General features: G+C 39.7%; 1 protein-coding gene across 1 annotated transcript in view; it reads left to right on the forward strand.

The window, feature by feature from the left end:
- The window catches only part of TMCO1 (transmembrane and coiled-coil domains 1), a 68,581-nt gene that overhangs the window by 16,974 nt on the left and 37,546 nt on the right, over positions 1-14,061 (forward strand). The window contains exons 4-5 of the mRNA XM_043450438.1: positions 8,309-8,355; positions 9,936-10,003. Of these exons, the coding sequence (XP_043306373.1) occupies positions 8,309-8,355; positions 9,936-10,003 (115 nt within the window). The remainder of the gene's footprint in view (positions 1-8,308; positions 8,356-9,935; positions 10,004-14,061) is intronic.

Consider the following 14,061-nt stretch of genomic DNA (forward strand, 5'->3'; position numbering starts at 1 on the left):
ATGTATTTTATTTAGCTCTTTGGCTATAGTAAGCTATCTCAAGTAATGAGGAATTTAAGGGTATATGTGATCAAGAACTCAGGAAAAGCTGAACTAACTGGTAACAGGAAGGCAAGAACTGTGTTAAAGCAATTCCTGCAAACAGAGCAAGCCCTGGGATAAGCCAGACACTGGGCTCACTATGAATTTATAGTACCTTTCTCTCTTCTGGTATGCAGTGCTTCCTAGCATTTAGTTTTTGCCTGCACCTAACTTTGGCTTGTATCCTACAGTTCTTTCTGTATAGTATTTCTCATACATGGTCTCTAGGCCACCCATATCAGTTTTGCTTGAGATACTTGTTAAAGTGAAGGGTTCTGAGTCTTTGTTGTTATTCAGTTGCTCAGTTGTGTCCAACTCTGCAACTCCATGGACTGCAGCACTCCAGGCTTCCCTGTTGTTCACCATCTCTCAGAGCTTGCTCAAACTCATGACTCACTGACCCATTGAGTCAGTGATACCATCCAACCATCTCGTCCTCTGTTGTCCCCTTCTCCTCCTGCCTTCAGTCTTTTCCAGCATCAAGGTCTTTTCCAGTGAGTCGGCTCTTCACATTAGGTGGACAGAGTATTGAGTCTGAGTCTTACTTCTAGGTTTTACTGAATAAAAAATTCTAATCCAGTGTCTAAGACTGTATTGTCCAATTCTGCACCCTCTAGCTACCTTTGACTGTTTAGATTTTAAATTAATTGAAATTAAATAAAGTTGAAATTTTAGTTCCTCAATCACACTGGTCATATTTCATTGCTCAGTAGCTATATGTAGCTGTATTGATAGCACAGATATAAGATATTTTTATAATTGTAGAAAGTTCTTTAGAATAATATTGCTTAAGGGATTGCTTAAGATTTTCCAAAGGAGGTTAATAAGAGCTGAGGCTTAAAAGTTGAGTTATAGGCTAGCCAGGAAAGGGTTTGATGGGATAGGATGAAATAGTCTAGGTATAAGTAAGGTAGCCAATCATTCCAATTTGTTTAGCCCAAGGAGTTTCTTGGGATGCGAGATTTTCAGAGCTACAACTGGAACAGTCTAGGAAAGCTGGGACAATTGGTCACCCAAGGTAAAAGAAACTTTATGTACAAAGATGCTGAATCAAGAGAAAATCATCATATATAAAGGAACTTTGGTGATGTAAGAACATAAAACTTTATGGGAGTGGTCAGAACTGTGGCTTCAGACGTAAATAGGAGCCAGATACAGGACTTGCAAGTGATACTGAAACATCGTCTTAGGACTTCTCTTTTGGTCCAGTTCCTCTGGACTCTGCACTTCACTGCAGGAGGTAAGGGTTTGATCCCCGGTCAGGAAACTAAGATCTCACATGCTGCATGGCACCACCAAAAAAAGAGAAGGAGATAAACATGATCTTACAGGGATAAAAAGCCATGGAAGGATTTTAAGCTGGCTAGTGTCATGATCTTGTTCAGGCTGCCTTTTCGGTAGATCTGATATGCGTTTATGTGGAATGTGAATTTGAGGAGACAAGTTTGGAGACAGTGAGGTCTGTTAGGAGGTTTGAAAGTAACATAGGTAAGAGATGTTGGAAGCCCTAACTAAGGAAGTGATAGTAAGGAGGAGGGGAGGCGGTAGATTTCATAAGTATTTATGGGGTATAATTAATAGAACTGGGTGTTTGAAAATAGAGTAGGAAGTCAAAGATGTGCAGGTTTCTAGCATAGATGCTTTCTACACCTTTCTTTTCATGTCTCAGTGGCAGTCCTTTTCCACTTCTACTTGTTCTTTGCCTGTTTAACTTCTAGTCATCTCTTACCCCAGTTTTAAAATGTCTTATGTTAGAGAGCTGTTCAGTAGAAAAGGAGATCTAGCCCTGGAGATACACCTTTAGCTCCGTCCCTTTTTGTTCATTTTCTTCCATATATCTTCACCTTCAACTCCTTCCTGCCTGTATCCTTTCCTCCATGGAGAACAAACTGGGTAGGAACTGTTTAAGATGAGGAGTCATGTATTCATCTCACCCATGCTTTGTTTGAAAACTGCAGTCCAGTCTGCAGTTCCTGTAGGCCTGTTTTTCTTCCTTCCTTTCTTTTACCTGCCTGAACTTGCCAGCCCTCACAGCATTTTAATATATTCCAATTGTATGTTTTTTATTTTATAGAGGGTTGTTTATATTTTAATTTCATAATATTCTTGTGAGGGTATGAATTGGTGTGTCTTTTGATCATTCTTTTATCCCTAGTACCCCAAAAAGTGCTTGGAATGTAGTAAGTAATCAATAAGTACTTCTTTAATCCTGGTGATAAAACTACATGATGAAAGAAAGCAGTAGCATAGTATATATAGAAATCATTGGATTGGAGGTAGGGAAACTTGGATTCTAATACTGGCTTTGCCGTAAAATGCCTGTGTGAGCTCTGAGCAGTCACTTCTTAGCTGGACCTCAGTTTCTTCATAGGTACAGCAATAAAGTCCATTATGTTGATGGAAAACTCAGCAGTGGCCACAGGACTAGAAAAATTCAGTTTTTATTCCAGTCCCAAAGAAGGGCAGTACTAAAGAATGTTCAAGCTACCATTCAATTGCTCTCATTTCACATGCTAGCCAGATAATGCTCACAAATCCTTCAAGGTATGCTTCAGCAGTACATGAACCGAGAACTCCTATATGTACAAGCTGGATTTAGAAAAGGCAGAGGAACCAGCGATCATATTGCCAACATCCATTGGATCATAGAAAAAGCAAGAGAATTCCAGGAAAACATCTACTTCTGCTTCACTGACTACATTAAAGACATTTACTGTGTGGATCACGACAAACTGTGGAAAATTCTTCAAGAGATGGGAATACCAGACCACCATACCTGTCTGTTGAGAAATCTATATTCAGGACAAGAAGCAATAGTTAGAACTGAACATGGAACAACAGACTAGTTCAAAATGGGGAAAGGAGCACATCAAGACCGTCTATTTTTGTCACCCTGCTTATTTAACTTATATGCAGAGTACATCCTGCGATGTGCCAGGCTGGATGACTCACAACCTGAAATCAAGATTGCTGGAAGAGATATCAACGACCTCAGATATGCAGATGATACTACCCAAATGGCGGGAAACAAAGAGGAACTAAAGAGCCTCTTGATGGAGGTGAAAGAGGGGAGTGAAAAAGCAGGATTAAAACTCTACATTCAGAAAACTAAGATCATGGCATCCGGTCCCATCAGTTCAGTTCAGTCGCTCAGTCATGTCCGACTCTTTGTGACCCCATGAATCACAGCACGCCAGGCCTCCCTGTCCATCACCAACTCCCGAAGTTTACTCAAGCTCATGCCCATCGAGTCGGTGATGCCATCTAGCTATCTCATCCTCTGTCGTCCCTTTCTCCTCCTGCCCACAATCCCTGCCAGCATCAGGGTCTTTTCCAACGAGTCAACTCTTCGCATGAGGTGGCCAAAATATTGGACTTTCAGCTTCAGCATCAGTCCTTCCAGTGAACACACAGAACTTATCTCCTTCAGGATGGACTGGTTGGATCTCCTTGCTGTCCAAGGGACTTTCAAGAGCCTTCTCCAACACCACAGTTCAAAAGCGTCAGTTCTTCGGTGCTCAGCTTCCTTCACAGTCCAACTCTGACATCCATACATGACCACTGGAAAAACCATAGCCTTGACCAGATGGACCTTTGTTGGCAAAGTGATGTCTCTGCTTTTTAATATGCTATCTAGGTTTGTCATAACTTTTCTTCCAAGGAGTAAGCATCTTTTAATTTCATGGCTGCAGTCACCATCAGCAGTGATTTTGGAGCCCCAAAAAATAAAGTCTGACTGTTTCCACTGTCTTCCCATCTATTTGCCATGAAGTGATGGGACCAGATGCCATGATCTTAGTTTTCTGAATGTTGAGCTTTAAGCCAACTTTTTCACTCTCCTCTTTCACTTTCATCAAGAGGCTCTTTAGTTCCTCTTCACTTTCTGCCATGGGTCATCTGCATATCTGAGGTTATTGATATTTCTCCCAGCAATCTTGATTACAGCTTGTGCTTCTTCCAGCCCAGCATTTCTCATGATGTACTCTGCATATAAGTTAAATAAGCAAGGTGACGATATACAGCCTTGACGTACTCCTTTTCCTATTTGGAGCCAGTCTGTTGTTCCATGTCCAGTTCTAACTGTGGCTTCCTGACCTGCATACAGGTTTCTCAAGAGGCAGGTCAGGTGGTCTGGTATTACCATCTCCTTCAGAATTTTCCACAAATTTATTGTGATCCACACAGTTGAAGGCTTTGGCATAGTCAATAAAGCAGAAATAGATGTTTTTCTGGAACTCTCTTGCTTTTTCGATGATCCAGCGGTTATTGGCAATTTGATCTCTGGTTCCTCTGCCTTTTCTAAAACCAGCTTGTACATCTAATAGAATTTTGCCAAGAGAACGCACTGGTCATAGCAAGCACCCTCTTCCAACAACACAAGAGAAGACTCTACACATGGACATCACCTGATGGTCAACACCGAAATCAGATTAATTATATTCTTTGCAGCCAAAGATGGAGAAGCTCTGTACAGTCAGCAAAAACAAGACCGGGAACTGACTGTGGCTCAGATCATGAACTCCTTATTGCCAAATTCAGACTTAAATTGAAGAAAGTAGGGAAAACCACTAGACCATTCAGGTATGACCTAAATCAAATCCCTTATGACTATACAGTGGAAGTGAGGAATAGATTTAAGGGACTAGATCTGATAGACAGAGAGCCTGATGAACTATGGACGGAGGTTGGTTACACTGTACAGGAGACAGGGATCAAGACAATCCCCATGGAAAAGAAATGCAAAAAGGCAAAATGGTTGTCTGAGGAGGCCTTACAAATAGCTGTGAAACAAAGAGAAGAGAAAAGCAAAGAAGAAAAGGAAAGATATTCCCATCTGAATGCAGAGTTCCAAAGAATAGCAAGGAGAGATAAAAAAAAAAAAAAGCCTTCTTCAGCGATCAGTGCAAAGAAATAGAGGAAAACAACAGAATGGGAAAGACTAGAGATCTCTTCAAGAAAATTAAGAGATACTAAGGGGACATTTCATGCAAAAATGGGCTCAATGAAGGACAGAAATGGTATGGACCTAACAGAAGCAGAAGATATTAAGAAGAGGTGGCAAGAATACACAGAAGAACTGTACAAAAAAGATCTTCACGACCCAGATAATCATGATGGTGTGATCACTCACCTAGAGCCAGACATCCTGGAATGTGAAGTCAAATGGGCCTTAGAAAGCATCACTATGGGTGCTGGGAAAACTGGTCAACCACTTGTAAAAGAATGAAACTAGAACACTTTCTAACACCATACACAAAAATAAACTCAAAATGGATTAAAGATCTAAATGTAAAACCAGAAACTATAAAACTCCCAGAGGAAAACATAGGCAAAACACTCTCCGACAAATCACAGCAGGATCCTCTATGACCCACCTCCCAGAATATTGGAAATAAAAGCAAAAATAAACAAATGGGACCTAATGAAACTTAAAAGTTTTAGCACAACAAAGGAAACTATAAGCAAGGTGGAAAGACAGCCCTCAGATTGGGAGAAAATAATAGCAAACGAAGAAACAGACAAAGGTTTAATCTCAGAAATATACAAGCAACTCTTGAAGCTCAATTCCAGAAAAATAAATGACCCAATCAAAAAAATGGGCCAAAGATCTAAACAGACATTTCTCCAGAGAAGACATACAGATGGCTAACAAACACATGAAAAGATGCTCAACATCACTCATTATCAGAGAAACGCAAATCAAAACCTCAATGAGGTACCATTACACGCCAGTCAGAATGGCTGCTATCCAAAAGTCTACAGGCAATAAATGCTGGAGAGGGTGTGGAGAAAAGGGAACCCTCTTACACTGTTGGTGGGAATGCAAACTAGTACAGCCATTATGGAGAACAGTGTGGAGATTTCTTAAAAAACTGGAAATAGAACTGCCATATGACCCAGCAATCCCACTTCTGGGCATACACACTGAGGAAACCAGGTCTGAAAGAGACACGTGCACCCCAATGTTCATCGCAGCACTGTTTATTATAGCCAGGACATGGAAGCAACCTAGATGCCCAACAGCAAACGAATGGATAAGGAAGCTGTGGTACATATACATCATGGAATATTACTCAGCCATTAAAGAGAATTCATTTGAATCAGTTCTAATGAGATGGATGAAACTGGAGCCCATTATACAGAGTGAAGTAAGCCAGAAAGATAAAGACCATTACAGCATACTAACAGCATATGGGATTTAGAAAGATGGTAATGATACCCTATATGCAAAACAGAAAAAGAGACACAGGTGTACAGAACAGACTTTTGGACTCTGTGGGAGAAGGCAAGGGTGGGATGTTTCGAGAGAACAGCATCGAAACATGTATATTATCTATGGTGAAACAGATCACCAGCCCAGGCTGAATGCATGAGACAAGTGCTCGGGCCTGGTGCACTGGGAAGACCCAGAGGGAGCAGGTAGAGAGGGAGGTGGGAGGGGGGATCGGGATGGGGAATACATGTAAATCCATGGCTGATTCATGTCAATGTATGACAGGACCCACTGCAATGTTGTGAAGTAATTAGCCTTCAACTAATAAAAATAAATGGAAAAAAAAAAAAGACAGCATCACTATGAAGAAAGCTAGTGGAGGTGATGGAATTCCAGTTGAGCTATTTCAAATCCTGAAAGATGATGCTGTGAAAGTGCTGCACTCAATATGCCAGCAAATTCTGAAAACTCAGCAGTAGCCACAGGACTGGAAAAGGCCAGTTTTCATTCCAATCCCTAAGAAAGGCAATCCCAAAGAATGCTGAAACTACCGCACAGTTGCACTCATCTCACACGCTAGTAAGGTAATGCTCACAATTCTCCAAGCCATTCCCATCACTTTATGACAAATTGATGGGGAGACAATGGAAACAGTGACAGATTCTTTTCTTGGGCTCCAAAATCACTGTAGATGGTGACTGCAGCCATGAAATTTAAAAAAACACTTCTTTCTTGGAAGAAAAGCTATGACAAACCTAGGCCATATATTGAAAAGCAGAGACATCACATTGCTGACAGAGGTCCATATAGTCAAAGCTATGGTTTTTCCAGTGGTCATGCTTGGACATGAGAGTTGGACCATGAAGAAGGCTGAGTGCTGAAGCATTGATGCTTTCAAATTGTGGTGATTGTCAAGAGAAGACTCTTGAGAGTCCCTTGGACAGAAAGGAATTCAAACCAGTCAATACTATGGGATATCAGCCCTGATCATTCATTAGAAAGACTGATGCTTAAGCTGAAACACCAGTAGTTTGGCCACCTGATGCGAAGAGCTGACTCATTGGAAAAGACCCTGATTTGGGGAAAGATTGACGGCAGGAGGAGGAGGGGATGACAGAATGATGTGATGTTGGATGACATCACTAACTCAATGAACATGAATTTGAGCAAAGTCCAGGAGATAGTGGAGGACAGGGAAACCTGGTGTGTTGCAGTTCATGGGATCGCAAAGAATGGTACACAATTTAGCAACTGAACAACAGCAACACTATTCATGGGATACAGTAAATAAGAGCATTAATGTGTAGCTGAAACTTCTTTAGCAGTTTAGGTTTGGTGTATATAACAATTTTCTTGAAGGGAAAGGGGAAGTCACTCAGTCGTGCCCTACTCTTTGTGACCCCATGGACAGTAGCCTGCTCCAAAGCTCCTCCGTCCATGGGATTTTCTAGGCAAGAATACTGAAGTGGGTTGCCGTTTCCTTCTCCAAATTTTCTTGAAATATATGTCAAATTTCCTAGCTTTCCAAGTGACTTAAATATGAAAGTATGCTTATTTTTAGCTTCATTTGATTGTAAGATGAAACAAGCTGAACCTTAACTTTATCTTAATTGGCTTTTAATTTTTTGATGCTATGCTCTCTTAAACTGAAAAAGGGGAAAAGAAACTTGAGATGGGTAATTAATATTTGAAAAAGTATAGTCGTTATGATTATACCTCCCATTAATGTAATAATAAGATTATATCTTAATGTGCAGAGTTGAAACACTTAATACCAGAGGTAATTTTTAAAATTAAACTTTAAAGATTTTTATTTATTTAAAGTGAACTATTTTAGTGCTCTCCTGCATTTGACTTTTCTGTTAGTACAAAGCGTATAGTATTCCAAGTGTTCAGCTTGTCTTATTAGGTGATAACTGAGACAGAAACACTGTACTCACCAGTCAGTGACGGTTTAACATCTGCTTCTTGCTCAGTGCTGTGTATATTAACCCGTTCATTAATTCCTTGCAGAGCGGCAAGAAGAGAAACTGAAGAATAACAACAGAGATCTGTCAATGGTAAGAGTCCTAAATATAACTTCAGGATAAACCACATGGTTTTCAGCAGAAGACCATGATTTGCATCAAGTACATTGCACTTACCTTTTCAGAAATTTATAGTTATGCATGCTATAAATAATATAATGGGTTTTCCTAGACCAAATAGAAGTGAAAATGTGCTGCAGGGCTGAAGCTTCATGTTGGTAATATGAGTAGCTTTTTTTTTTTTTTAAGGGTGTCTTGAGGTCATAATTTTGTCATTTTCACAGTTTTTTTTTTAGCTTCTCCCTTATGTTTTCAAATGGAGTCACTTATTTTCTTTTTCTTTCTTATGTTATTACTGAATCTTTGGCTTATGGTGACCTGGTAATCCTATCATAAGAGTTGGAACATCGTAGATGGCCTTTATTCTTTAAGAGGCCTTTTATTCTGAAGGTCAGACATATCATAAAGTGTAAGGAAAAGTGATTTTATTAGCCATTTACTCATTATTTATAAAGAGTAGAGTTTGTTTAAGCATGTCTTTCTGAGGCATAGGTAGGCAAATTTTATGGCTTGACTAATTTTTCTTCCTAATTTCTGTATGTTCAACACAAGACACCTAAACTGTGCAACAGTTACCTTTTGCTTACTGAGAGACCTTTGCTATATTATTTTACCTTCTGTTTCTTAAAACTCTTTTTTTAAAAAAATATTTATTTATTTGTTCATTTATTTGGCTCTCAGGTCTTAGTTGCATCACATGGGATCTTTCCATTGCAATTCACGGACTCTAGTTGTTGCATGCAGGCTTAGTTGCTCCATGGCGTGTGATCTCTTAATTCCCCGCCTGGGGATTGAACTGCATCCCCGGCCTTGCAAGGTGGATTCTTAACTACTGGGCCACCAGGGAAGCCCCTTGAAATTCTTTTTAAGAAAGATTATAATTTAGAAGTGTATTTTTTTGAAAATAGCTTTTCTGTTGTCACAGTTATTCCACGCTCAAGAGACCAAATTTGAAAACTGCAGAAAGCAGAGAAAAAATTTCTGAGAAACTGTTAGTCATGTCTTTATGATCTTTTGTTTATTTATACTTTCATGGCACATGTAATTAAGGAAGTAGCTAGCTACATGAAACAAAACACCTTATATGCTTGAACATGTAATCGTTTTTTTCACTTGATCAAGAGGTAGAGGTTGGTAGTCTCAGGCTGGTGTGGCAGCACAGTAGTGTCATTAAAGACTCCAGTTAGCCTTCCTTAGCTTATGTTCGTTTGGTTGTTTGATGTCGCTTTACTGTCAGGAATTACGTTCTTCATTCCAGACAAGGAGTATGGGCAGAAGGCCTAAAGGGATGCTAGCCAAGTTTGCCCCTTTTAAAAGTTCTGGTTAGTGCTTGTACTTGTCAGTCATTGGCCAGAATTAGGTCATATGGCCACTCCAGTTCATCAGAAGGTGACAAGGAGAAAAGGCCTTGGGGGTGGAGGGTAGGTTAGACAACAGGCAGTTTTTTGCCAAGGAGCACCTTTTAAAAATGATATGAGATCAAAATTTGGGGGATGTGCTTTAGTAGTGGTTTTCCTTTAGTGTGAAGTGACAATTTGTTGATCTCCTTACAGGTTCGAATGAAATCCATGTTTGCAATTGGCTTTTGTTTTACTGCCCTAATGGGAATGTTTAATTCCATGTGAGTATCCTTTTATATGGCTTTATCTAACTTGCCCTGTGTGGCAATTAACTTTCTTGTAATATTTTGATATTTCATATTTATAGAAAAGTTATAGGACTAGTATGTCCATCTGATTAATACCAGATTCACAATTGTTAACATTTTTCCTCATTTGCTTTCTTTTTTTCTGTTTCTCTATATCATAAATATTTGTGCTCATTCATATATTATTTGTATATTTTTCTGAATCTTTCAGGAGCTTAATGTGGATTTCATGCCCCTTTATTCATAACTACTAAAAGTATGTGTTACCTAAGAACATGGACATTCTCTTATCCTCAATCCAGTTGTCAAAATTCAGGGAAATTTAATTTTGTTAGAATACAGTTATATGGTAACTTTTTCACCCTCTTAATTTTGAGGATATCTTATGTATAAAGCAAAGACTAAGCTATTATGAGGCCTCTAAAAAGAGTTTAGTATGTCACTTGGGTTTTTAAGTTCCTTACTAGCAAACTGCTTCCAAATGAAGGCAGTCAGTCATTCAGAGATATTTTGACTCTTAAAATAATCTTAACAACTATAATCTTGTTTAACGATAAGGTGAGTTACTGTTTTCTAAACTAACGTATAGCAGGCCTGAATAATTATGGGACTGACTTTGACAGAAGCTGGGAAAATAGCCAAAGATGACAAGCAATCATTTATTACCTTTCAAAGCTCTCCTGCGCTATCCCACATGTATTAGGATTTTCCTCTTACTCTTCCTTCTCTCTCTCCTTCTCTTTCCCCCTCCCTGCTTCATTTCTGTCTCTCCCTTCCCTTTTACTCATACCCCCGACACAAGTCTGTTCTCTTTACACCTGGGAAGTACCTACTTTGTGCCAGGAATTGTGCTAGGTACCAGAATATAACAAATAAGATGTGTTCCCTGCCCTCAATAGGATCAAAATTTTATGGAAAGAAAAGACCAATAAATTAATACATTAATGGATGTTATTAAACGTAGGTGTGTGAGAAGTATGGTAGGGGGAAAAAAGGGACTGGTTAGGTGAGAGACCAAAGGGAATGTCCAAAATTATTTCAATACAAAATTTCCACTTAACTAGTGATTTTGAAAAGGACCTTTGGAAGATTAAATAACTTGCCCAGGTTATATAGAAGTCTCATAATTTGTAACTTGTAACTCTAATCTCAGTATTATTTTTTCACTGCTATGCTTTCTCTTATTTCTTGAATTTATTTCACCATGGATTACCAGTCAAACCAAACACTGAAAGATTTTATAGTTAACTAGCAAGCTTAAGGTTATGACCAACCTAGACAGCATATTAAAAAGCAGAGACATAACTTTGCCAACAAAGGTCCGTCTGGTCAAGGCTATGATTTTTTCCAGTGGTCATGTATGGATGTGAGAATTGGACTATAAAGAAAGCTGAGTGCCGAAGAATTGATGCTTTTGAACTGTGGTGTTGGAGAAGACTCTTGAGAGTCCCTTGGACAGCAAGGAGATCCAACCAGTCCATCGTAAAGGAGATCAGTCCTGGGTGTTCATTGGAAGGACTGATGTTGAAGCTGAAATTCCAATACTTTGACCACCTGATGTGAAGAGTGACTCATTGGAAAAGACCGTGATGCTGGGAGGGATTGAGGGCAGGAGGAGAAGGGGACGACAGAGGATGAGATGGTTGGATGGCATCACCGACACAATGGACATGGGTTTGGGTGAACTCGGGAGTTGGTGATGGACAGGGAGGCCTGGTGTGTTGCAGTTCATGGGGTCGCAGAGTCGGACACAACTGAGCGACTGAACTGAACTGAGCAAGCTTAACTAGTAAGTTAACTAGTAAGCTGTGTGGATCACAACAGACTGGAAAATCCTTAAAGAGATGGAAATATCAGACCATCTTACCTTACTCCTGAGAAACCTGTATGCAGGTCAAGAAGTGACCGTTAGAACCAGACATGGAACAACAGACTGGTTCAAAATTGGGAAAGGAGTATATCAAGGTGGTATATCGTCACCCTGCTTATTTAACTTACATGCAGAGTACATCATGCAAAATGCTGGATGATTCACAAGCTAGAATCAAGGTTGCCGGGAGAAATATCAATAACTTCAGATATGCAGATGACACCACTCTTATGGCAGAAAGCAAAGAAGAACTAAAGAGCCTCTTCATGAAGTTAAAAGAGGAGCGTGAAAAAGCTGGCTTAGAAGTCAACATTCAGAAAGCTAATATCATGGCATCTGGTCTCATCACTTCATGGCAAATAGATGGGGCAACAATGGAAACAATGACCTCTTTTATTTTCTTGGGCTACAAAATTACTTCAGATAGTGACTACAGACATGAAATTAAAAGATGCTTCCTCTTTGGAAGAAAAGATATGACAAACCTAGACAATATATTAAAAAGCAGAAACATTACTTTGCCAATAAAGGTCTATATAGTCAAAGCTATGGTTTTTCTAGTAGTTATGTATGGATGTGGGAGTTGAACAATAAAAGTGGCTGAGTGCAGGAAGAATTGATACTGTTGAAATGTGGTGTTGGAGAAGACTCTTGAGAGTTCCTTGGACTGAGATCAAACCAGTCAATCCTAAAGGAAATCAGTCCTGAATATTCATTGGAAGGACTGATGCTGAAGCTGAAGCTCCAATAGTTTGGCCACCTGATGTGAGGAGCCAACTGATTGGGAAAGACCCTGATGCTGGGAAAGATAGAAGGCAGAAGGAGACGGGGATGCCAGAGCATGAGATGGTTTGATGGCATTTCTGACTCAGTGGACATGAATTTGGGCAAGCTCCGGGAGATGGTGAAGGACAGGGAAACCTGGCGTGCTGCAGTCCATGGGGTTGCGAAAGAGTGACACATGACTGAGCCACTGAACAACAGTAAGCTTCATTGTGGGTCTGCGTGCTCAGTCATGTCCAACTCTTTGCAACCCCACGGACTGTGGCCCTCCAGCCTCCACTGTCCATGGAATTTCCCCAGCAATAATACTGGAGTGGATTGCCATTTCTCCCTCCAGGGGATCTTCCCTGACCCAAAAATCAAACCCACATATCCTGCATCTCCTGCATTACAGGTGAATTCTTTACTGCTGAACCACCGGGGAAGCTTCACTGATACGACTCAAATACTCAAATATTCTTTAATTTGTCACATTCTGGACTGTATAGAGCTGGCTAAGTTTTCATCTGTATTTTTTAAATTTGATGTTTAACCTCTTTATTTTTCTTATACTTCTGATTTTTAAAATAGTGTTTTTATAGGTTAGTGGTTGGTGTGTGTGTGTGTGTGTGTACAGCTATTCTTAACAGGTCTTGGCTTCTGTTGCCGTGCTGTGCTCAGTCACGTCTGATTCTTTATTGTGTTATAACTACAACAAATCTGAACCCCTGCTTTGCTTGGAGCTCACCATCTGATTTTACTCCTTAGTCCGTGTACAGGTGGGTTCTAATGAAACAGGTTGAGAAATAACTGTGGGGAATATAGCTAATATTTTATAATAACTCTAAATGGAGTATAAACTTTAAAAATTGTGAGTCACTATGTTGTACGCCTGAAACTTATATAATATTGTAAATCAACCATAACTTAATTTTTTTAAAAAATAAAGAGAATGATGGCCATTTCTATCAGTAGTAATGCTATATTATATTCATGTGATTCCCTTTCTTAGTGTTATTTGTGAACATATTGTGGTGTGAAAGACTGCTCTATGGAAGGGACATCTGCTTCAAATATATATACATATTTAATATCTATTTATTTGGCTGTGTTGGGTCTTAGTTGCAGCATATGGGATCTTCACTGTGTCCTGTGGGATGTTCTGTCACAACACATGAACTCTAGTTGTGGCACCCATGGGCTCAGCAGTTGGGATGCACAGACTTAGTTGCCTTTGGCACATGGGAAGTTAGTTCTCCCTGCCAGGGCTTGAACCCATGTGCCCTGCTTTTCACATTGGATTCTGTTTTGCTGTTGTTCTTTGTTTTTGAAATTTTTACAATGTTGTGTTGGTTTCTAACATACAACAATGAGAATCAGCCGTAATTACACTTAAGCC

Source organism: Cervus canadensis, chromosome 2 (genome assembly GCF_019320065.1).
Source record: "Cervus canadensis isolate Bull #8, Minnesota chromosome 2, ASM1932006v1, whole genome shotgun sequence".
NCBI lineage: Eukaryota > Metazoa > Chordata > Mammalia > Artiodactyla > Cervidae > Cervus > Cervus canadensis.